This window comes from Carettochelys insculpta, chromosome 5 (assembly GCF_033958435.1).
Source record: "Carettochelys insculpta isolate YL-2023 chromosome 5, ASM3395843v1, whole genome shotgun sequence".
In the NCBI taxonomy this organism is placed as follows: Eukaryota; Metazoa; Chordata; order Testudines; family Carettochelyidae; genus Carettochelys; species Carettochelys insculpta.
This window is the reverse complement of record NC_134141.1, coordinates 91,294,182-91,320,505: the sequence shown is the minus strand read 5'-3', so window position 1 is coordinate 91,320,505 and position 26,324 is coordinate 91,294,182. Positions and strand designations below refer to the sequence as shown.

The following is a 26,324-nucleotide window of genomic DNA, read 5'->3' as shown; positions in this document are numbered from 1 at the left end:
TTTATTCATTCTTGTGGGAAATCTCAGAAGACTTAAACAGGCTGTTTTACCTGATAATTCACAATGAGCTTTGGTCAATGATTTATTAATTTAAAGAGTCTAATCCATGATTCATCACTATCCACACTCTGTCCACAACACTTCTAGAATAAGAGGTTTTTTTCCCCGTCTATTCATAAATGACAATTTTCAAAGGTCTAGTTTGATTTAGGTTTGGTTCGGTTTGGTTTTTACTGTGCAGTCTGTTATTTGTCACTCACAAAACAAAAAGCAGGTACCTTTATTGGGGAAAAAATAGTGGTTGCTTTCTTTTTAATTTACAATTAACTCATTTTTTTTTCCTCTCATTTATAGGCAGAGTGGATGATTGGAAAATTGAACTGCCCATTCTGTGGGGCCCGTCTGGGAGGCTTTAACTTTGTCAGCAGTACAAAATGTTCTTGTGGCCTATTTGCAGATATACATCTGTGCAAGAGTCGGATTGATTATCAGCCAGCTTGTTCAGTTAGACTAGCAAGATCATCAGTGAAAAACATGTCACTTTGCAAAGTTCCATCTAGTTTTAACAACAAAATACAGCCCCAGAAGACAGGTGAAATTATGGGCCCCAGAAATCAAGAGCTTTCATTCATAGCAAAAAATATGGATAGTACTGGAAGACTAACAGATGCACTTTGCCTGGAGGTGAGAGCAACCAGCGCTGAGATGAACAGTAAAAAACTGCACTTCAAAGTGTTTAATAAAAAAAAAAGTCCTTCAGGTTCATGGCCCATTAATGATACATGCACTGTAAAAACTTGTCATAGAAAAGCACATAGTTTGGATTTGAATAGCCGAGAGAAATTAGTCTTGTTGCCTAATTTATATGGGGTTGCCAGTAGGGGGCCTCTTTACCACAGGCAAAATGAAACACAACCCGTTTACATAAGAGGTAGCTTGCAGTTAGAGTCCCATAGAAATAATAAGTCCTTTCAGGCCCTGTATGATTCTGATACTTCCTGCAGTGCATTAACATACAGAGAGACAGAATGGGACTGCAGTTTTGAAGCTTCTGAACAGTGTTCTGGGAGTTCCACTGCTGACCAGCTGCCTTTCATGATGGACCTCTCTTCATCTGGGAGTGCTGTAGTAGAGGACATTGAGCAGCAACACATCACATCTGTTGATCTTCTGCAGCCTGATAATTTTCCCATGTCTGATGTCAGACAAAAACTGAACAAAAGGGAGAGAAACAAATTGAAGAATTTGAGGAAGAAACAAAGAAAGCGAGAAAGATGGCTACAGAAACAGGTAAACGAATGAAAAATCCCTTGGCTTGTGAAATTTGGTGTGCCAACAAGTGAGCACCGTTGAGTTGTTTTTTTTAAATGTTTTTCTTTTAGTGATTGTGAAAGATTAATAAGAATTAATAATACTGTCTGCAGCCAGGCATCATGAAAGTGAGAGTTGTGGACCATTCCTACATATTTGGTTTTTCCATTTCAGTTTATTGTCTCAGGCTGCATCTGCACTACAGCGATCTTTCGAAAGAAGTTCTTCCAGAAGAGATCGTCCAAAAAAACTTCTTTCAAAAGATTGCATCCACACACAAAAAAGCATATCGAAAGACTGATTCACTCTTTCAATAGAGAGCATCCACACGACCCCTGATCTTTCGAAAGAATGGCCCAGGGGTCGAAAAATCCAGTGCCATGAGGACTGCTCTTTCAAAAGAAGGGCCCATGGAGTATCTACACACACTTTTTTTTCAAAAGAATCTTTCAGAAAAAGGTGCTTTTTTTAATCTGGGAGAGGAAGAGGGCCACCAGAAAAAGGGCCACGATCTTTTGATTTCAGATTGAAAAAGCGCATTTTGTGTATTGACGCTCCGTGAGTTTTTTTTCTTTTTTAAAAAGGCCCAGCTTTTCCAAAGAAACTTGCTATGTCGACACAGTCTCTGTGTAGCAATGCTGATTTGTGACTAAAGACTGAAATGTTCCTGAGTCTACTTGTCTAATTAGTTTCTGTCAAATTTCTGGTAGAGTAAACTCTTTCCAAGTTGGCATTCTATTGTCCGGAACTCTCAAATAATTGGCGTTTTAACCAAAAGTTAATTTTAGTTATGTTTTCTGTAAGTATAGCATAGTGAAAGTAAATACATATATGTAGAGCAAATGCAGTAAAGTTTACAGTGTACAATACTCCTATTGTTAGCAAATAAAGTAGTGTTTATGCTTTTTGTTTGTTTCTTAATACACTCATCCATTGTTAAACGAGTACTTTATTTACGAGTACTTGCTTAAATGAGGGACACATTTACTGACCTTTTGTTCACTGGACGAGTGGACTCCCCCCGCTAATACGAGACTTGCCCCTGCCCTGTGGCTCCAACCCGCTGTAGCCTGACCGCCCCGCCGGCCCCACAGACCCAAACCGCCACAACTTAACCACCCCCCCCACTGACCCCCGCACACACGAACTGCCAAAACCCAAACCCCCTGCCGGCCCCCCCGTGCCCAAACCACCACAACTTAAACCCCCCGCTAACCCATGTGCACACGAACTGCCAAAACCTAAACCCCCTGCTGGCTCCTGTACACCCGAACTGCTGAAACTTAAACCCCCTCCCCTGCTGGCACCCGCATGCCCAAACTGCTGAAACCTAAACCCCCCGCCAGCCCCCGCACACCCGAACCACCACAACTTAAACCCTCCGCTGGCCCACACACGCTTGAACCATGGCAACTTGAACCGTGGTAACTTAAACCCCCTGCTGGCCCCTCACACCCCTACCGCCACACCATAAACCCTCCGCTGGCCCCTGCACGCCTCAACCGTAGCAACTTAAATCCCCTGCCAGCCCCCACGCACCCGAACCACTGCAGCCTAACCCCACCGGCCTCACATACCCAACCTGCAACAGCTTGAACCCCGCCTCCCACCGTTTTTAACCCTCCCTCCCACTCATGTCCCCATACTGCCCCACAGCCTTTATTCTCCCCCCCACCCTCAACACACAACGCCAGGCTCACTTACCTTTCAAAAGCAGTGCCATCTGCTGCCATTCCAAGCACCTGGAACCAATCAGATACAGTTACAATATCTTAATAGGAATTTAGTGTCCCTTTTATGAGTTTTCGCCTATGAGCAAAAAGTTAGGAACCAATTGTGCTCGTATAGCGAGGGATGAGTGTACTTCATCTTCTTTTTCTTTAGTGTTATGCATTGCTAAGTATACTTCTCTATTATCCAGAATATTTGAATATCTGGTAACCTCCCAGTCCTGGGGCTGCCGTATATGAAAGAGTTTACTGTAGTTTTGTGATGTAGAAACAAATCTGTAGTGGGATTCTCATGCCACAAAAGTTGCAAAATGTGACCAATCAAACTTGAACCAAGTTTTCATAAACTGAAAGCCCTGATTCTCAAGAGTTGCTGACTATAGAGTTAGCTTAACACACTTTTACCAGTCAGGTAAAATTTGTTAAAGTTGTGTCAGAAGACTTTTACATTTAACTATTGCTTATAAAATGATTATATACAGCAATAGAAACAGATTATTTTCAACATAAAAGGCAACAGCCTTTAAGAATTTTTAACATATCAAGGGGTTTGAGTCTCTGCTGCCTTGCAGTTTTTGTGCTATTTATACTGTGCAAAGTAGGGGAGAATCTTACCACTGAGATCTGATAAAATTTTACACATGCTTTACGTAGTGTGAAATACTGTAAAATATGGAAGTCAATGGACTATTAGCCCCAAGACATTTTTCCTCTGCAATCTTTATATTCTAATGATTTTTCCATTGAAAATATCTCACTGTTGGATAAAGTCTGTAGTTACTCTAAACTCATTCAGATTTTTAAAAAATTACAAATTATGTAATAGCAGTGTGAATGCAATTATAGTTTTCCATTTACTGAAACCATAAAATGAAAGAACAGAATTAAGAAATGATAATATTTTTGTTGTACCAGAGAGTCATGAGAGGTTAGACAAAATGACCAGGAACAGATATTATAACAAACAAAGTTATTGCTAAGTCAAAGGAAATTAAGGAATGAATTTAATTAAAATTTGTTGGGTACATAATAGAATGTCCTCAATATAAAACTCAGGCAGGATTTCTAAACTCCCAGCTGTAAAATAGTATGTCTGGTAACAGTTAAAAATAGGTATTATTCAGATCAGAGAAATAGTGTCCAATCAAGAAATCACTGATGTTCTTATGGGGATATTAACAGAGAGATAGCCTTGCTAGTCTATATACTACCAAAACAAAAAAGCAGTCAGTAGCACTTTAAAGACTAACAAAATAATTTATTAGGTGATGAGCTTTCGTGGGACAAACCCACTTCTTCAGATCATAGCCGTACCAGAACAGACTCAGGCTGCGTCTACACGTGCACGCTACTTCGAAGTAGCGGCAGTAACTTCGAAATAGCGCCCGTCACGTCTACACGTGTTGGGCGCTATTTCGAAGTTGAAATCGACGTTAGGCGGCGAGACGTCGAAGTCGCTAACCCCATGAGCGGATGGGAATAGCGCCCTACTTCGACGTTCAACATCGAAGTAGGGACGTGTAGACGATCCGCGTCCCGCAACATCGAAATAGCGGGGTCCTCCATGGCGGCCATCAGCTGGGGGGTTGAGAGATACTCTCTCTCCAGCCCTTGCGGGGCTCTGTGGTCACCGTGGGCAGCAGCCCTTAGCCCAGGGCTTCTGGCTGCTGCTGCTGCAGCTGGGGGTCCGTGCTGCATATACAGGGTCTGCAACTAGTTGTTGGCTCTGTGTATCTTGCACTGTTTAATGAAAGTGTGTCTGGGAGGGGCCCTTTAAGGGAGCGACTTGCTGTTGAGTCCGCCCCGTGACCCTGTCTGCAGCTGTGCCTGGCTCCCTTATTTCGATGTGTGCTACTTTGCCGTGTAGACGTTCCCTCGCTGTGCCTATTTCGATGTTGGGCTGAGCAACGTCGAAGTTGAACATCGACGTTGCCAGCCCTGGAGGACGTGTAGACGTTATTCATCGAAATAGCCTATTTCGATGTCGCAACATCGAAATAAGCTATTTCGAAGTTGGGTGCACGTGTAGACGTAGCCTCAATGTTTAAGGCACAGAGAACCAAAAATAGTAATCAAGGTTGACAAATCAGAAAAATATTATCAAGGTGAGCAAATTAGAGAGTAGAGGGGCAGAAGGGGGAAGTCAAGAATTAGATAAAGCCGAGTAAGTGTAAGAGCCCCTATAATGACCTAGGGGCTCTTATGCATACTTGGCCTTATCTAATTCTTGATTTCCCCACCCCCCCAACACTTCTGCCCCCTCTACTCTCTGATTTGCTCACCTTGATAAATTATTCTGGTAGTCTTTAAAGTGCTACTGGACTGCTTTTTTGTTTTTATGGGGATATGTAATCTTAACAATACTAGGTAGTGACACCAGGCCACTACATTCAGCACTGTTAACTCAGTGCTTCAGGACTTAATTGATTGCTTTAAACTTCAGGGGCAGTTGGGATGGAGGAGATAAGTGCACCATGGGAAGCCGACGACATATACTGAGAACCACCCATGGTACTTTTTTTGTCCCGTCAGGCACTTAGCCTAACCCAGAATGCAAAGGGGTGACAGGAACTGTCGGAGTTGAAGGAACCCACCCTACTGGGGAAGCATTCCATCAAACTTATGCGCACAGCAGGGGCATACACCTTTGACTTTACAAAATGGTGTGCTAAAAATATCGACCTTAAAAAATTTGACCTTATCTTGTAGTGTAGACGTGGCCTGAGTTCCCTCATCTTATAAATTGCTTACTTGAATACCCTGGAATTTGGGTAATAACCTTTGACTCTGACAGGTTAAACAATTAAAACTCAAAATTGCATTTTTAAGAGAGTTTTTAGAAGAGGGCAAAAGTGGGACAGTAGAAGGAAAGCAGATCTGGTTCTTCAGTTGGAGAAGCCATCACCTATTAATAGTACCATTTTTTTCATATATTTATAATTGAAATGGCCAAATTGTTTTGGCTGAAACAAAAATAAAATTTTATCATTTCACAATGAAACATTTTAATTTGAAGTGACTTACTTTTTCTGAATTTACTTTGATCTTATTAAAATATTGACATTTACAAAAACTCAGATAAAAAGAAATTTCTTTTCGAATTGTCTGCCATGTTTCATACAACCCCAAATGAAATATTTTAGACTTTTGGAATTGGCACCAAACCAAAAATACCTGTTATCTTTACAGCTCTGGTTGTAACAATACAGAGAGATTTTAAAGTATATCTAAGTGGAAGAACTAAAAATTCTGTCTTAATTCTCTGTGTTCTGACTTCAGACTGTTTGATTTCTCAGCCTTAATGTTGCATTAAGGTTAGACCTATGTATGGAATATTTAAACTATCATTTATAAATTGTGCTTTTCAGGCTCTCTATACACCTGGCAACCTGTGCAGTCATCACTCACATCATCTGTCTCTGTGATGTCACATTCTCATTACAGCACAGACTACATAAACTAGTCTGACATCACAAAAAATTAGGGTGACCACGCTGACCTATGGAAATACGAGACAGTGGCCTCTGGGGATGCGGGCGGGGCTGCTGTCCCATGCCAGGGCATCTTGGCGACTGGGGCTGCTGCTCCAGGCTGAGGCACCAGGGATGGTGGCCCTGCAGCCTCCAGTGGGGAGGCAGCTGGAATGAAGGGGAGTGGAAGATGGGGACTGCAGAACTCTCGGGGGGGGGCGGAGAATGTTCCAAAGCCTCCCAGTGGTGGGGGGCAGGGAATGAAACAGGAGCTGCCTCCTTGAGGCATGGGAGGCCAGCAAACGAGGCAGCTGACTGGTGGAGGCGCTTCCTGGCAGTGAGAGCTGCCTCCCCTGAGTGTAGGGTACCAGGGAACAAGGCAGCTACCCCATTGTGGAGTTTGCTGGCCGCAGGGGCTGCCACTGTGGGGTGCCGAGAAATGGGGCAGCTGCCCTAGAGAGGAGCTTCCCCAGCAGCAGGATCTGCTGCCCCAAGGTGCAGAGCTCCAGGGAACAGGGCGGCCACCCAGTGGAGGAGTTCCCTGTCAGGAGAGGCTGCCAACCCAAGACACCATATGCCAGGCCAGGGAACAGTTTGCCTATTTTCTTTAAAAATGTCAGGACGCCTGTGAGACAGCTTAAATAAGGGACTGCCCTGCTAAAAATGGGATGGACAGTCACCCTACGAAAAAAAGAAAAGTCTCCCTCATTACTACCACTCCGCTTTTAACACCCTTCCCCTACCCACCCACCCCTGGTCAATCTGTGAACCTGGCCCTCATTCCTAGGCGTCCTTCACTGGTCCTGCTTTATCACCCCACCTTTTACCATCCTTCTTAGCACCAGAAGATGTGGATGGAGCCACAAGTGAAAGGGTTTTTGAACAGTGAATTGTTCTGTGATGTTCCAGTGTCATGATTTCAGCTCGATTGTCACCACAGACTTAGCAATCACATGATAAAAATTTGCAAAAAAAAACCATGCATTAGCTTATAGGGGATTGATTAAAAGAGTTTAGATCTGGAACCTCTCACTTTAGTGCTCTTGTGCAGAACTATTTTCCTGATATGAGATGAATTTATCCTAATCCTCCTCTACACAAGTGTATTGTGCATTTCATTTTTATTTATTTTTAATTAATTAAACCTTTTCCTCCTACGAGCAGCTTGAGAATGAGAGAAGTAAGATATCTTTTCAGACTTTGGACAAATACATTTACAAATGCAGAAGATTATTCTCTGGGTTGAGTCCACTGAGGGCTGAATTTGTCACAGTCTACTGATTTTTTTCCCATGGTATGCTGTCAGTCTCTGTGGAGCCATTTCCCACGGCAGCTGCTGGCCACAGGATCTCAGTGCTGTGACCTGTGCCACGCTCTGCCCCCACGCTTTATCCTTAAGGTGCGTGCAGATTGCATGTTGGGGGGCAAGGCTGGGTGGGCCTCCAGGAGAGAGACCTGATTCAGGTACTGGCCCCATAGCTGTGGTAAGAAGGGTCAGTGCTGGCTATTCTATTTCTCACTGTGCCATGGGGCTGCAAGACCAGACATAAACAGTGCTATAACACCTTCTTCTCCTTTCTCCACCCTAAGTACAGGGGTTCAAGTGCTACTCATTCAGTTTTGGTACCATGACAGAGGGGTTGAGGAGCCCATTGTGACTGGTACATAATGAGTATATGGCTACAGGCACCACTGTCAGCTGTTGTCATAATTGTACATTTTCTTGTTCTAATGAGGTTCATGTTTAGTGAATATCATGTTAAAATTCGACAGCCTTAAATCATAAGTAGTACTTAGAGATAGTTCAATGATTGACTTGTATCTGTACTTTCTGCCTTTTGTTACTAAACTATATAGAGGACTGCGTAGAATGGGATGTAATGGCTAAACTGTATTTTTAACAGCAGGGGGCACCAAACTTCCTCTTACTGCAAAATGATGGAAAACTTAATTTCTGTGAAAGAACAGCATACAGTATAGCTCAGGAAATAGGTTTAGTACAGTATACTGTTAGAAAGATTATACAGTAGAATAGTTAATGTTTATTTCTAGTGGTCATACAGTTTAAGAGTAACAGTGGTGCCTGTTGCAGTTAATGTAGCCAGCAGTCTGGCAGCATTTCTATTATAAGATGACTTTAGTGAAGATCTTGTTATATTAGGCAAACATGCAGACACGCACATTGGAAGTATGCCCTGGTCCGAAGCTTCTGATAAACTGGCTAAAAGGGCTCAGATGGGGAACTATCTTTGCCTTTCTTTTGATTTGATCATATTTGGCTTTACATTTATTTAGTTAGAGGAAAAATATGTGGCTTGTTTAGAATTTACAGAAGCTCACTGGGTGGGATCTTTGCAACTCAAGTCAAGGAAAAGTGTTGGGCTCTTGGCTTTAATTTATAACTTGACATGTAATATGTGTTTTCGTATCTCTTCAATAAGACATTGATATTAAAAAGTGTCTGTCTAATAAGATACATGATCAGTTTTTTAAAAATTAGGTTTCCTTATGCAACTAATGTTAATCTAAACTCAGATTAAACTCATTTATAAGAAATTATGACATTAGCTTTTAAAATGCAAATCTTGGCAAGAAGGTCATGTGCTGGGACTCGTGATATAAAGACAGTCTAAATATTAGGTGGTTTTTGATGAATCACCTGTACTGATGTGTTCTGAAAGATTCTTGTTCCAAGACTCTCATTTTTTGCTGTCACTGAACCATTCCCTGCCACCGACATGCATTCTGATGCCCAATCAAAGGGACAGACTCCCTGTTGCAAATCCACAATCATCTGCCCCACAACTGCCCTCCTCCAGACTATGATGAGGGAACTCATCTGACTGCATGGTTTCTGCTCAGGGGTCACTTGATTAACAATCCAGAGCTGCCTCTGCTGACACCTTCACCATAAGGTGTTTCTCTCTCTTTTCCCATATGTCCCTCTCCGCTTGTCATTCTCACTTGCGTGGGCCACCTTTAGGGTACAGGTCTCCTGAGCAAATAGCTACGTTCACAGAGAGCATCAGAGACAACAGCCTCTTAGTCCTCCAGATCCTCCCCCAATAATCACCCTCTCAAAAGAAATCTTTTGAAGATGAGGCTATAGACGTAGCTTCTTTCCGAGCCCCAATATAAATCTCTGTCGGTTCACCCAACAGAGAAGCTGTGATGCCACTATCCCACTCAGGCATGGATGATTTTAAGCAATATCAGGGTCTGAGAATATTGCAGATACTCTTCGGATCCTGTTGGAAGAGATTAATGAGTTTCAGCATAAACTAATTAACATTTTCCACTGGTAACCTAACTCTGCATACAAACAAGCTTCTGCTTCAAACTTGCAAAGACAATTTGATGGATTCCAGCTACCGTACCCTCTATTGCAAGAGAGCTGATAAAAAGTACTGTTTTTCCTTAAGGAGTCAGAGTTCCTGTATACAGCTCCATACTCCTTGGTAATTCATGCATTCAATGAATGTAATTGGCAACACCACTCTTAACATTTATCTGTCATGATAAGGACCACCAGAGGTTGTTTGTCCACAAAATTTATTTTTCTGTTTCACTACAATTTAGAATTCACAGTTACAAACTCCTGATGGCAAAATACAACTACACCAACTATGAGATTTTCAATGCCTTTATTGCCCATCTGCCTCAAGAACAATGAGAGCTGTTTCAGACTATCGATAGTGCAGGTCATTTTTTAGTGAGAACTGCTTTTATAGTATCCCTAGAAGCAGCTGACATTGTAGAGCATTCAGAGTCAACAGTGATTCTTATGTGCTGTGATTCTTGGCATCATTCACTGGGGATCCTGATGGATTGTTGCGGATCTCTCCTTTGCCATATCCAAAGCATTGAGTGAATCCACTTATGAGTCATTGTACTCCTAAAAGGATTCTAGCACTTATCACTGATCTCTTGGAATTTGTGTGCCTGCAAATATGAGAAAATTTATTGAGTTGTAAACAGCATAGATGTTTCAACTCAGTCACTTCCTAGTTGCCATGACCAACATGTCTTGCACCTTGGTCTGTAGGGTTCATGGAATCAGCCTCATTCCAACCCTCTGCCTTGCAATTTATTGACAGTTGCTTACCTGGGAACTACATAGCCCAGCCCGCAGATAACATCTGCTCTTGATATCCAATTGGCCAAATCCCAGCAGCAAGAACAGGAAGCTGTCCAGACACGTAGGCTGCACTCTGATGAGGACTCTGCTTTGTGTGTCTGGCTGTAGTACCTTGATTTCTGGATGTTCCAACTAAGCTTGAATCCCAGCATTTGACTCATGGCTCTGATATCCAGTTTCTCCTACTTCAGACCTCAAGGTACCCTCAAGCTAGCCAGATGAAGACTGCTGCCTCATTACTCTGGTTTGACTAGTATGTCTGACAACCCAAGACCCATTGTGACAGCTCTTTTAGGACTATAATAATTCTGTAGGGCTGAGCATAGTTCAAGAAAGATGGACCTACCACCACCAGCATGGCCATCAGAAACTTCACACTCTTCCAAATGGGCTCTGTACCTCCAGGTGGATAATCAAGTATCGCAGGCCCAACTTGTGTGGCTGAGCTCAGACAGCCAACAGGTATAGGAGTAAATGAGGCACTTTGGTGTTGAGAATGCTGTACTGCAAACACAGTCTGTGGCATCTTGCCCAAATAGTTTGATGGGGACTGCCTGCAGTTTTGGGTTTCATGAATCAATGTCATGTTCTGTTTCTGTTAAGCCTGAGGTTAAATTTGTCAGGGATCTCAGTTATCTTACATATTACCAGGGCAATTTCCCCACCTTTGTAGGAATAGCACACATCTCACTTAATTTACTTCTTCCACTGGTCCCTCTCTCTTCCCATATGAGCCTCTTCGCTGATCATTCTGGCTTGCATGGGCCACCTTTAGGGTACAGGTCTCCTGAGCAAATAGCTACGTTCACAGAGAGCATCAGAGATAACAGCCTCTTAGTCCTCCAGCTGACTCTTCCTCCCCACCCCTGACTTTTGCCCCCAGTTATATAACCCCTGGATTCTGATTATCTAACTCCAAATATGAAAATCTGAAGATGTGGGTCTTACTCATGAAAGCTCATTACCTAATGAATAAATTTGTTAGTCATTAAGGTGGTACAGGACTGCTTGTTTTTTGTGAGCTACAGACTAACCAGCTACTCCTCTGAGATTATTGTAAATAGTCTTGTTTCACAAGAATCATTGTGTAATTGGTGGAGGGAATACAAAACAAAAAGACATGATGAAGGCACAATGAAGTGAGAGTGTGCAGTTTTTGCAGGGAGAAGGCAAGAGAGGAGTCACCCCCCATAAGAGCCCCTGTGGTTGCTCTACCACCTTTCCTTCATCCCATCTACTTTAGAGTCTTTCTGTTCTGATCTTTGAGGCAGAGAAGGAATTGATGGCAGTTCATTTCACACTTCCCTTTATACCCTTGCTGCAAGACACGAGGATATCTAGGGTGCATGTGTGACTTGAATGGTCGCTATGAAAAGTCTCCAATCAAAGTCACATACGTGTCTGAAGTGGAGCCTCCATATGGACATAGATCTCAAAGAAATCCCAAGTTATTGTACAAGATAAGTTACCTCTCCTTTCCTTCAGTTTCCCAAATAACCTGGTATATGCAAGTTTATTGTGTGCTATTCATGAAAGAAAAGGAGGATTAATATTTATTATTAATTTAGTGCCACAGATGAGCTTTTTGCAATAGAAACAAACGAAGTAATACCTATCTGCCCCAGGATGTTTACCATTTACTGTATAAAATATGCATAGGTTAATATTCTAGTGTATTTTATATTCAGTTTTTTAAAAGTTAAATGCGTACCTAAGAACTCCTCTTTTAAAATCTTGTTTGGGATTAGATCCCAGTGTTAGAAATAATGGCAAAAGGTTTATTTACACACTTCTAATCTTACGAGATGCTGAGTATTCGCAATTCCTATTGAACTAAATTGGAATTGGGGCACTTGGCACTTCATTGGGGTGGACTTCAAAAGAAGCAGCTTAATTTTTTTTTTAAAAAAGGGATTTGCTAAACTATAAGAACACACATTTTTGGAAAGTAGTAGTTTTTTCTTTGGCTCTGGGAATAGTTCTTTTTTCTATGACCTTTTTACTTTAGGCAGTACTGCATGCTTCTTGCATACAGAACTGGGTTCTTGTAAGTGGAGAAAAAAGCTCAACAGATGGTTAAAAGAAAATCTTGGGTACTAAACGAATTTGTAGAAAGAGTGCTTTTGCAAAAAATACTTGTAATTTGATTGTGTGCCAGCTAATGAATGTCTCTGTTCTCAGTCGTATATCATTTATGATAAATCATGCTGAATAATTTTTCATTGTTTTGGAGCTTGGTTTTCAGATCTGGGCTCTGTGTTTGTAGGTATAATTTTGTTCACCTAAATCATTTGTACTTTCTTCAAGGAAGCAACTGCAGATGCACGAGTCAGGGTGCATAACATTGTATGAACAAAATTCCATTCACAAAAGTGAGTACATAACTTGTTGTGGCAAGCACGGCACAGGTTGGGTGGAAGGCTTCATCATCATCTGCCATCCTTGCAGATCCTGACATCTTGCTGGACATGAGGCAATACAGAAACTGAGATTTTGCGGGGGTCTGACTAAAGTTCTTTGATAGCAGCATATCTTTAATTGACAGTAGTCAGCTTTGAAGTCCAGCAGTTTATGAGTAACATATTTGCTGAACTTTTGTTGTTAGTCCAAGACACTGTTGATGAGGAGTTTAGAGCAATAGCTCTCAACATTTCTAAGTTACTGTACCTCTTTCATGAGTCTGATTTGTCTTGCATATCCCAAGTTTCACTTCACTTACTTGCTTACAAACAGACATAAAAATATGTCATAGCACAAAAATGCTTATTTGCTCATTTTACCATATAGTTATAAAATAAATCAGTTGAACTATAAATATTATACTTGCATTTCAGTGTATAGTATATACAGCAATGTAAACAAGTGATTGTATGATATTTTTGTTTGTAATAATTTCAGTAGTGAGGTTTTTGTGTAACTGATTGTAAAACTAGGCTACCATCTAGATGAGTTAATGTATCTCTTGGAAGACCTCTGCATACTCCAAGGGGTATGTTGTATGCCCTTGGTAGAGAACTGGTTTAGGGCTCAAAAAACGTTTCAAGTGAATATTGTTTATCCCGACTTGTGGACTCATCAAGTATTGGAAACAATTATTTTATATTTTTAAGCAGCAAATAAGCAACAAATAATACATTTTAGAGTTTTAATACTTCTTTTTTCTTAACATGGAGGTACTGAATAAATGTAACAGAGGCCTTCAAAGCTGAAATCTGGACTGCGTTTGGAATGTAATAGAGAACAGGAACTTAATAGCAATACTGCATGAATATGAAGCAATTCCCCAATAAATTTGTTGAGATCATTAATTCTCGTGGTGGTAAAGAGAAACCTTCCTTCCTCGTAAAAATACATTTTTGTGTTACATTTGGAGAGCCAGTTTGAACTTAGAATGACAGCATTGCACCCTTAGGCCGTGTCTACACTAGCCAAAAACTTCGAAATGGCCATGCAAATGGCCATTTTGAGGTTTACTAATGAAGCGCTGAAATACATCTGCTCATAGGAATAAGGGGCCTTCGAAGTAGCCTGGGTCCTTTCGAAAAAGAGCCCCATCTGGACGAGCCACGCGGTGGCAAGCCACATCACTTTCGAACTGCCGCAGCCACCCACATGCTAATGAGGCACTGAATATGTATTTCAGCACTTCATTAGTAAACTTCAAAATGGCCATTTGCGTGGCCATTTTGAAGTTTTTGGCTAGTGTAGACATAGCCTAAGGGCGTGTCTACACTTGCATTTCTCTTTCGGAAGAGATATGCAAATGAGGCGAATTAAAATGCAAATTAGGTGTAAATTTGCACATTCAGCGCCTCATTTGCATATCCTAGTTTCAAAACAGCTTCTTTAGAAAGAAGAAAGCCTGTGTAGAAGCTGCTCTTTCGAAATTAAACCCATCTTCGAAAGAATCCTTCTTCCTTTTATTTAACGGGAAAAAGGATTCTTTCGAAGATGGGGTTTACTTTCAATAGAGCAGCATCTACACTGGCTTTCTTCTTTCAAAAGAAGCTCTTTTGAAATTAGAATATGCAAATGAGGTGCTGAGTATGCAAATTTACATCTAATTTGCATTTTAATTCACCTCATTTGCATACCTCTTTCAAAAGAAGAATGCAAGTGTAGACACACCCTAAATGTGTGTGTAGGGGGAGAGAAAATTATCTGGCTCAGCAGGGTACTTGGTATGCCTCTTCAAGTGATGGAGAACAATGGGAGTTGCTGCACACACAGGGAGTCAAGGTTGGGATGCTCACTTGTTCCCCAGGTGACCAGAAGAGAGCAGGGATTATACAGGTACAAGCCACTCGGACAAAGCCCTCTTTGACCAAGACCAAGCGGAGCAGCAGCATAGAGCAACAACCACTGCCTCTCTCCTGTGTGCATGGTGTCACATGGGAACAGGACTTGAGAGTGGGGAAGTAGGGTGAAATTTTCCCCCTACTCAGTCTGCAGAAGGCAAAGCAAGCACGTTGGAAGAGAAGAGGAGGAGGAGCCAGTTAGTGAAAGAGCTCAGAGCTGTATCAGATAAGCAGGGATAAGGGGATTGTGGGGAAGGACCCAACCCCAGCTCCTGGTCGCTGTGACAGGCGGTCTGTGGAAGAGGTGAGAAGGGATTGGATTTCAGACTTTGAGGCTTTTCCTCAAACTAGAGCAGTTGGGAAAGAGAAAGAGGTAGGATGCCTTCCCTGTTCCAGCGAGGCAGAACACAAGTGCTTGAACAGGGAGGGGAGGGATTTACAAACTCAGCACAGGATTACCAGACGGGGGCTGGAGAAGACATGGAAGACCAGATAGTGGGATCTTTGCCACTTGGCAAGGGTTGAACCCAGGACTGGGGTTGGAGGATCTCAAGATGGTCTCTCAGCTTATAAAAGAGGGTCCCCTCTAAGGAAAACACCCTTGTGGGTGAGCTGATTGTGTTTGCAGGTTGGACAGTCACCAGAGCATTGATTCAGGTGCTTGAGATTGTTTCCACAGCAGTGCATGGTTTACAGGGTGTAGTTGGTTGTCCAAGAGTCAGGACATTCAGCTCAGCACATTACAGAAGAGGAGGGTGCTACTGCTGACAGAAACAAGTTTGATCAGCATCAGATGGCAATGGGTGTCTGTAAGGTGGGGGGACCTTAGTGAGATTCAGGGATCTGGCTCACTTGATACTTTTATCTGCTTGATACTCTGAGAGAGTTAATAATAAAGTTACGGATTAATTAAACCACATCCAGTATCTCCCGTCCTCCTTCCGTTATAGCCGGATGATAAATAGTTCAGTTCTTCAAAACTGTAAATTTTACTTTGACTTAATCACTTTTCTTGGAATCTAAACTAACAAACATCCAGACCTGGGTATTCCACAGTTACTCTGAGTAGGAAACCATCTTTTTTTTTTTTTAGAAAAGGACAGTCATCATCATCATCAATAACCGTGGGCTCAGTGCCCATTGGTGTCTGATGCCTCTCTCACTATTTCCTTCCATCTTTCCCTATCCAGTGCAGAGTGGCTTAGTTTCTGTAGACTGGCTGCGCACCAATCTACTACATCATCTACCCATTCTCTGTGGGGTCTGCCTCTCCTATTCGAACCATCCATTGTGCCGAATACTAAGGTCTTGATTTTTCGTTCATCATTCTTTCTGCAAATATGTCCAAATAGTTGTAGCTTCCGTTTTATAACCTTCTGTAGCAGGTTCTCTTTCGGCTGTATCTTCCTATATAATTCCTCATTGGTGACCTTCTGCATCCATCCTATTTTCAGAATCTTTCTATAACAACTCCTTTCGAATGCCAATATTCTTCTTTTTGAATCTTTCATTAACACCGATGTCTCACATCCGTATAACATGCTGCTGAATACACACATTTTCAAGATGCCCAGCTTTGTTCTTAAGCTAATTGCTTTGCTTTTCCAGATCTTATCCATCTCCTTCAAACTCGCTCTTGCTTTCACTATTCTAGTCACTATTTCCTTCTTCCAGTCTAGATCATACGTTATGTTGCTCTCCAGATATGTGAACTTCTCTACATTTTCTAGTTCAGTGCCATTGACAATGATCTTCCTTCCTATTTCCTTATCTCCAAATACCATTGTTTTTGTTTTATCGATGTTCATAATCAGTCCATACTGCTTCCCTTCTTCGTTTAACACCCGCACTGTTTTCTCTAGCTTCTCCTCATCTTCCTCAATGATATCTATATCATCCACAAACCTCAAATTGTTAATTCTTTTCCTGTGCACAGATGTCCCTTCTACCTCTTCCTTGATCTTGTCCATCACTCTCTCCAGATGTGCGATGAAGATACTTGGCGATATTGGATCTCCTTGTCTCGTACCTCTACTTGTTTTAAACCAACTTCACAACTCCCCACATGTTCTCACCACTGCCTCCACATTATCATTGATATCTTTCAACAACCGTATTAGTCTACTATCCACTCCGTATGACTCCAACACTGCCCAAGTCACTTTCTGATCTATACTGTCAAATGTCTTTTGAAGATCGACAAAGCAAGTGTATACGTTTTTGTTCTTTCATCGAGCTTTCTCCGCTATCAGTCTTAGTGCCAATACCTGCTGTATGGTACTTCTGTCTTTTCTGAACCCTACTTGCTCGTCTGCTATGTGTTATTCTATCTGTGATCTTAATCTCTCAGTCAGTATCATCGTCAGCACCTTACCTAGATGACTCGTTAGGGCAATTGTTCTGTAGTTCTTGCACTCCAATGTACTTCCTTTATTGTACATGGTCACTAGCAGAGATCTTGTCCATTCCTTAGGTGCCTTCCCTTCTTTCCATGCTATATTACATAGTCGGTGTATTTCCTGAATCATGCCTTTTCCACCATATTTGATCATCTCTCCCGTGGTCTTATCATTTCCAGGGCTCTTGTTGTTCTTTAGTTGTTGCACTGCTTTTTCTACTCCTCCTTTGAAATATCGATCTCACTCTCGATGCTCAGTGGAGATATCTCTTTCAATTCTTCCATCAGTCTGTCTGAGACACTTGGGTCCAACTGTGCTTTGTATAGATCAGTGCAATGTCTCGTCCATTGTTGCATAATCTCCCTGTTCATGAGCACTTCTTCGTTCTCATCTTTGATTGCCATCTGCTTTGGTTCCCATTTCCTGTTAATATTCCTAATTGTCTTATACGCCTCCCTGGTCTTACCTTTGCTGTAATGCCTCTCGATATCTTCACATTGCTCCTCTAACCATTTCTCCTTATCCTTTCTGGCTACTTTCCTTACCTCATTGCATTTCATTGTATTGCTGTTCTGCCATCTCAGAAACATCTCTTCTGATCTTCAACGCTCTTTTCTCTTGAACCAACTTCAGTGTCTTCTGGGTAATCCACTTCTTATTGATCTTTTCTTCTTCTGGAACAGTCTGCTCAACTGCCTGTTCTATAACGATGGCTATCCCTGCAAGTCTCTTATCTAGGTCTTTCTCTGTGGCGATATTTTTAATCTTCTCTTTGAGCACTGTTCTGTATGCATTCCCTGTTTCTTCCTCAGATAGCCTCCTCACATCTCTTCTCTTCTTAAACTGCGTCTTACATTTTCTTTTGAGTTTTATCTTGATGTTTGTGATCACTAGACTGTGGTCTGTGTCTATGTCCGCTCCCTGGAAAGTTCGACGCTCCTGTACTGATGTTATCCATCTTCTTATCAAAATCATATCTATCATGTTCTTGGACTTCCCATAATTCGATCGCCATGTCCACTTCCTACAGTCCTTTTGTTGGAATCTTGTGTTGCAAATCACCATCTCATGCTCTAACAAACTCTAACAGTTTCTCACTTCGTTTGTTTCCTTCTCCATATCCAAACCTTCCCATGACTGTCCCCCAACGTTCATTATCTGTTCCAACCTTCGCATTCCAATCTCCTCCGATGATCAACACATCTTTCCTTGGTATCTCCTCCACCATCTTGGTCAAGTCTTTATAAAATAGCTCAGTCTCTTCCTCTGTACTGTCTGACATGGGTGCATACACCTGAATGACTGAGATGTTGAACGGTTTTGCTTCGAATCGCGCGACCATCATTCTTGCACTCACTGGTTTGTATCCTAATAATGCTCTTCTAGCTGTTTTGCTAAGAAGGAATCCAACTCCTGCTTCGTGCTTCGTTTCGTTTCCTGACCAAATGACTTCACAACCGCATATCTCTCCTGATCCCATCCAACGCATCTCTGCCAGTCCAAGTATATCACATCGATATCTCTCCATTTCCTTCCGAAGCAGCTCTAATTTTCCAGTTGCCCACAGTGTTCGGACATTCCCTGTTCCAATGGATAGCATATGTGTTAGGTGTAATTTTCTTTTAGTAGCCAACTTATCGACCCAACCCCGATCACTTGACTGGTATCATGGACCTTGTTTATCTGGGCGATGTCCGAGCCAGCATCTTTTAACATTTGGTTGTACTGGCATCAGATTTCATTCATATTGTTGTTTGACGGTCAGTGCATCAACACACTTCTGACCAACCCTCCTCCTTTATGCAGGCTTGGGACTGTCATGGAGCTCTCACTGGCTTCATGGTGGAAAAGGACAGTGTGAATTTTTAATTTGCAAAAAAATTATCACTTTGGGCAACTCTGAATAATCACTGGGCATATAAGAAACTGCAAAGATGCATTGTCTGGTAGTCTGTATCTCACAATTAAATGTGCTTTCAATAAGATGGGCTAATTAAATGGAATTCGAATATGATTAATCTAATGTTCCTGTACAAAAGAATAATACATTTCTCTTATACATCTGGCCTGAAACAAATGAAAAAAGGGTTTATTGTATAGCAATTTAGTGACAGTACTGTACGAACTATTTTTATATTAAGTGTTTGACTATAGGATAACTTTAAACCTTTTTTACTTCCCATGAAAGGTTTGGTATTTTTAATTGAAGCAATAAAGGCAGGATAAATTTTGGCTTAGTGAGCTGTTTGTATTCAGTAGTCAAAAGTAGTTCTTATACATAGTCTTTTATTAATAGTCTCTCTGCTTTGTGAAAAACTAATTTATAACTAATCAAAAAACTTAAATATACCTGCAGTATCTGTGTATACCTCCTTTTGTGATTTTTGACTTTACATAAGGCTTGTGCGTTTATGCATGTGCCATGTATTTGGTATTTTATGTTTATTTTCTTTTAGGTGTATGATTTATAGCGAAATCACAGCTCAAAACAAGGAAGGACTTCAATACTTACTAAGGCTCAAAAGCTATACAACTGGGAAAGTTTTCATTTGCATAACCTTCCAGTGAAAAGTTTTGGTTAATAACAGATTTTCACATTGATATTAAATTTCAGATCTCTCAACTGCTTGTGAAATGCTTTAAAATTACTCACAAGATAGTATGTATTCCTTCTAGGGACAGGCAGAATTCAGTCAGAGGTATACAGGTACCTATCAGATGACCCTGAAATGTCAATGGTAACTCAAATATGCAATCTAGATACTAAAATTAAATGCATCATTGTAGATAAGGACTGGATCCACAAAACGACTTGTAGTTGCAACACCTAACCTTTAGTTGCTTAGAAAAAGGAACAATATTATCCACAAAATCTTTCTTGGATGTCAAGTCATATATGTTTAATGAGGAGGTAGGACCTAAGAGTGTGATCCACAAAAGTCCTCACACCTGACAGGGAAATATGCAAGGCTTTGTGTACACTAGAGGGTTTTGTCGACAAAACTGATGTTTTATCAACAGAACCCGGGGAGCATCCAGATTCTCAAGGTGTTCTGTCAATGGTAAATCAACAGAACACAGTATTTTTGTCAACAGTGTTACCCTGCTCTGCATGAAGCATAATGACTCTGTCAGCAGAGATGTGTTGACAAAAGCTGGTCTGGACGTTCTGGGGGGCTTTCTGTCAATAGAGAGGGCTTCTGGGACGCTGGGCAGCCCTGTTTGCTGTCCGTCTGGTTGGCCATTTTGTCATTTTTGCTTCCAGCAAAAAACTTCTGTCAACAAATCCCTATAATTTGAACGTAGCCTAAGTTACTCAGTAGGAGATTCTGATGAGAGGGCAGTATTTTAAGACCCATCCTTTTCTTGGAGTTAGGTACCTATGTACGTGCTGCAGGAAAATGCTTGTCTCTGTTGGCAGTTCACAGGCAGAAACCCCTCACCTAGAATCAGAAAATTTTGGGTCTTATGTCATTCCTTGTGAGAATGAGCCTAGACACCTGTTTCACTCTACACAGTATTATCAGAGGAGATGGTGCTGATGTCTACCTCATAACTTTTGTCTTAGTCTTCAGAGCACTTACAGAGTGGAAAATCCAAGTTGTTATTCCTGAGAGGGACAAAAGAGGTGGAAGATGTTTGTTCAAATCTTTTTTTCCTTTTTAGTCAGAATTGAACCCAGAACCCCAAAATCCCACTTCTCAGAAGAGTACTCTAACCACTGAATTATGGGATATTCTGATGTAGGGTTCCTTCAGTCTCTCCTGTTGCAGATATTCTGCTTTCCATGAATCTTTGGATCAGGGACAGGGTCTTTGAGTCTCCCATCTCCCAGTTGTGTGTCCTGACAACCAGGCTACAGGATCAGTCTCTCTCTCTCACCCTCTGAGCCTTAGGCTGGAGATAGGCATCCAGGCACCTACAGTGAGGCAGCAGCACACATGCAGAGGTGGAAACGTAATGCTTAGTGATCTAAGTATTAATATGGATCTAAGCCTGATTTCCTTCATGTTCCATTCAGATGAATGGGAATTTAGTGATCTTGGTTAACAAGATTTGGATCTGTTGTATGGTATCCAGAATGCCAATAAAATTATACCAGCAGTACAGCACTTGAATGTACTGAATAGTTAAAGACAAGAAAGAATACCAATTAAGCAGTTATCTTACATGTTCAGAAATTACATTTAATTAGCGGTGAGAAAGATGATTCATATTAAACAACAGTGCTTCTCCTTCCTCTTCACCCCTAAAAATCATACCCCTTTCTCAAAACACTGCTGAAACACAGACCTTTTGTGGTTCAAAACAGTTAAACAACATTAAATTTTTCACTATTGCATTCCTCTATCTGGTTTCCATGAGAGTCCAGAGTGAAAGGGACCACAATGCCTGATATTTTTTGTAGCCAAAGAGGTCCAAATAAGGTTCATGTTGCAAAAAGGACTTGACTAAAGGGACTTGGGGACTAAAATTAATCTGTTAGAAGAGGAATGGAGGCAGCAATGGGAGGAGGAAGATGTGTCTCTTCAGCATCTTCCATTGTATGGGAATTAATTCTGTGTAAGTATAAAAGTTTTAGTTTATAATTTGGGTAAAACATTATAAAAATCAATGTCTCAAAAATGGGGTGGTGGCAGTAATCCAAAAGACATTTTAAATCCAGTATAAGCAAGTAAGAAGACAATACATTTATCTGCAAGCCTTTATCTTCATCTGTAGGACAACTTGTCTCAGGCCCGGAAGTGGGAGAAGTGGGACAGTACACCATTGTCCTTTGAAGTACAATACTAGAAAAACAATCTTTGACAGTGTCCATTTCATAGTTGATGTTTTAGATAAAAAAAAATCTGAAATAAAGATCACACAAATGACAGACTTTGAGGGCCATTTTAATTCCAGGAAGTAGTAAGCAGAAATCTCTGATTAAAACATCAAAAGGGAAGTGAGTTGGTTATCATGCAACCATCATGAAAGAAAGAAAATAAAACATTAAACAGTGGAGAATAAACTCAGAGTTAGAATGTTCAACTCACCAGGTTCCTTGAATTGAATGTAGCACATGAACTTGAAGTAAACTGACTGATCTCTAATATATTGCAACCGCATACAGCAGAAGATCCAGTATATACTGAAAGAGCAAACAGGTTTAGAAGCATTGTGTTTAAGAATCTTGAATAAGAAACAGGAACAATCCTTTTTTTAAAAGCTCTAACATCTCTGACAAAGGGAGAATTCAAGAAGCTTCTAGGAAATCAAAATATGCTATTATATATAAATATTATGATAAAGTTTTGTTCTTTAAAGGGTTAAACGCAGAAACAAAGACAAAATGGAGAGCTTTCCTATTTAGGAAAATCTTTAAAATGCTATTGCTGCACCAGCAATTGGGTCAGATTCAGGTAAAGAACATTTCTTTTGTGTGATTGATTTAACACAGTGGCTTCTGGAAGAGTTAAATAAGGGGATCGACAAATCATGTTTCCAAGCATTCATAAGACGCTGAGGAAGAAGATGTCATCTTTCACTGGGTGGGTCTAAATACTGGCCAGGACTGACAGTCATGAAAGAGAGTGCTGAATGGGATACAGTATAGACAAAGGCAGGTTTCACCACTCAGTAGTGAAATAGAAATTGCTTTTATGCATTTTAAGAAAAAACATCAGATAAGAGAATTATTCTTGGCACATACAGATTTTTTCACATTTGTGAAACAGGCAATTACTGAGCTGAAAAACAAAAATACAATTTTCATAGTTACTGTGATGATATATTATTGTTTTCACCTGTAGCACAACACAAGTCTCATCTGGTTTATAACAGAAATATTTCTTTGCAGGAGGCCAGCAGTGCATCCATGAGAATTCAAGATAACCTCAATGTTTAATTATTGTACTTTCCTACAAGTCTTCCGTAGAAACTAGTTTATCTCATACTATGTTGGTGACTATATAAATAGTTATAGCCTACTTGATAATTCCACATTTCCTTTAGGTAAGTCTATATATTTTAAGAGTAGAGAAATATACTAAAGGCTCCTAGATGATTGTGCCAGTGTCATTGTCAAGATGGAGATATTCCGTATAATCATACATTTCCGGACCAGGAGTGTTTATTGTACTTACCTAGTCTGTCTAATAGACTAATTATATGGAAATACCTGCTAAAATATGCAGTGTATCCCTTTGTGATGAGTGGCTGCACCACACTAGCAGAAAAGGGGTTAAAGCAGCCCTACATAGGATGCACCAGAGTTGAGGGGGCTGAGAAAGGGGCTGAGAGGAGCAGCCAATCATGGCCCAGAGACTCATAAATGAAGGTCTGCGGTGCGGAGTAGAGGGCAGTAGGTGACTGCAGCTTAAGGAGAGAAGACCAGGTTCCAAGCAGGTGGAAGGAGCACTAGCAACTGCGACAAAGCAGTAATGCAATTAGGGGCCAGGGGAACTAGAGAGAGCTCCTAGCTGGCTGCTAGTGTCTGCAGATTAAGGTCCTGAGGTAAGGGTAAAAGAAAGGGATGGAGTTGCATGGGAAGTGGCCCCAGGAGAAAGTGGCTGGACAGAGATTGCTGGTGCCCTGGAAGGGGGAGAAGGGGACACCATGTGGCACACCCAGAGGACAGGGGCACTGAAGAGGACTTTGAAGTCCTGGTAGTGGAATGGATCCCAGGATAAAAGTGACAGAGGCCACCAGAGGTAGATGCCCTGATGAGCAGAGCTAATTCCCATGCCAGCCAACAGGAGGCAACAGAGTGATAAGTCCCACTCCATCATCCACTCCTCCCCCCAAAAAAACATTAATACAATCACTTACTGAATTGTCTTTAATAAATCCAATTTTAACCATTTACTGAACTTATAAAAACCAATTCCATAAAAAGTTGGCCTTTCTGCTTGTTTTTCATAAAAGACTTTGTCACTTAAAAGTAAATGAAGCAAACAAAGTATTTTTACTACTTCATAGCTGTGCTTGCACTATGAAATATCTCTGGCTCCAGTCTTCAGTCTTTGTCCCAGCACAGAGTTGCATTCATACTAAGGGACCCATTCATACACAGTGAAGTGCAGGATTAGTCCCAGTTTTGTAGGTTTTTCACTGCAGAAAATAACACTCATTACTCATCAATAAATGGACTATATCTATTTTTTTAGCCATAAATTTCTTGAAGAAGTATTCCCTCTCTTTTCCCTCTTGTCCAGAAATATATGCCTTTGGAATATTTCCCTGTGTATTGAGCCAATGTAAATACTATAAACTTAAAGAGTTTAAAAATCTTTCAAACATTTTTAACTTCAAAACCATTTTCATTATTTTAACGAACTATTTAAACATAACAAAACAGACAAGCAGTCATGTAGCTCTTTAAAAACTAACAAAATAATGTATTAGATTATAAGCTTTTGTTGGACAGACCCACTTCTTCAGATTTGAGAGCCCAGATCCAAAGAAGTAGGTCTGTCCCATGAAAGCTCATCACCTAATAAATTATTTTTTTAGTGTTTAAATTGTTACCATTTCAGGCATAAGAGACTGGCGACGGAGATGGGGCTTAGCTGGCAGAGGCACGTCCACACGGCCTCTACTGGTGGTATGCCCACTGCTGCCAGTAAAATCTCATGTGGCTGTGCTAATGGTCATCCATTTGCAATTTCATGACCTGTCATTAGCATTGCATTGCTGGCAGCAGCTCTGTGCTAACGGGCAGTGTAGACATGGCCCTTAGGAGATCAAGAGAGCTAATGGATTGTTGGACAGACCCACCCATTGAGAAAGGAGCTACCTCTCCTCCAGGGCTTGCTCCCAACCCTTCTCAACTTGTTTGTGCTCTAGTTTGTTAGAACTTCATTGCAAAGAGCCCCATGAGCAGTGCCACCGGCCTCTCCTTGCTACTGCTTTGTTCCACTTTGCCTCCCCACTAACTATGCTCATGCACTGCCTATTTACCTGTGGCAGGGGATTTAGAGCCAGCCAGTGCTGGTGCTCCAATTAACATGCGTTCAGAGTGGCTACATGCCTGGCTGTAAGAACCTTTGCCTAAAGTTTTCTCTGCATTCCTGCCAACCAGATGGCTCTATGAGCCTGCCATAAGCTGGAATTCATGCTGAAGAAGATGGTGTGGGGAATGCCACTCGCTGCTGCTGCTGCTGCTGATGATGATGATGCTGAGGAGGAGGAGGAGGATTAAACTTCTCCTAGCCTTAGGGTCCTCTTTAGGGGACACTCACTATTTTTGTGTTTGTTTTTAAAATTTTGCTTTATTTCCCTCCATCTTTCTCCATCCTCACAAAGATTTTTGTTTTCCTATTATAGCTGCGCAAGCATTTCTGATAAACTTTTTCGCGTGAGATAATGAACTTTCTGGAAGCATTTACGCTGATAAAATTCAGTCGTACAAATGGTTTTTCATGAAAAGCATTATAGAAGAGAGCCCAGCTAAACCAAAGGCATCCCTAATAAATAAATATTGAAAATATTTTGTAGCTCCACACAAAATACACTGTATGTAATATAAAATCACACAATATACTGTGCTTCCCCAAATCTTCAGATTTAAACTGAGTCAGTCATATTAGACCTGTTGTTTGAGATCCATCGCAAATAGTAGAAATTGAAGGTACCCAACACTTTGCAAGACTGAGCCTTTGGTAGCAAACTTAATTCCAAGGGCTACATCCTGAAATCTTGATGCGATCCATCACGGAGCAAAAAGTTCACAATGAACATTGCTGTGAGCCATGTGGCATTTCATGCATTTCTCTTCTATGAGCTGTGTTAGGGCTACTTTTAAGAATGGGAGCCACAAGTGGTGTAGTCTGACTGCCTTCTTCAGGACTGGTATAGCGGAGCTGTGACCTAATCACAACTTGTTTTCTGTAATCATGCTTCCTTTTCTCAATTTCAACACTAAAGGGGGTATATTGTGTATGAACGTCCATGTCAGCTGCATGCCACTGTAGCATCAGCCCTGCACATGGCTGGCT

The 26,324-nt window shown here is 41.2% G+C and overlaps 1 protein-coding gene across 3 annotated transcripts in view; it reads left to right on the top strand.

The window, feature by feature from the left end:
- RNF180 (ring finger protein 180) overlaps positions 1 to 26,324 on the top strand; it is a 140,995-nt gene that overhangs the window by 32,219 nt on the left and 82,452 nt on the right. For all 3 annotated transcript variants that reach the window (XM_074994269.1, XM_074994268.1, XM_074994270.1), the window contains one exon: positions 355 to 1,290. In XM_074994269.1, the coding sequence (XP_074850370.1) occupies positions 355 to 1,290 (936 nt within the window). The remainder of the gene's footprint in view (positions 1 to 354; positions 1,291 to 26,324) is intronic.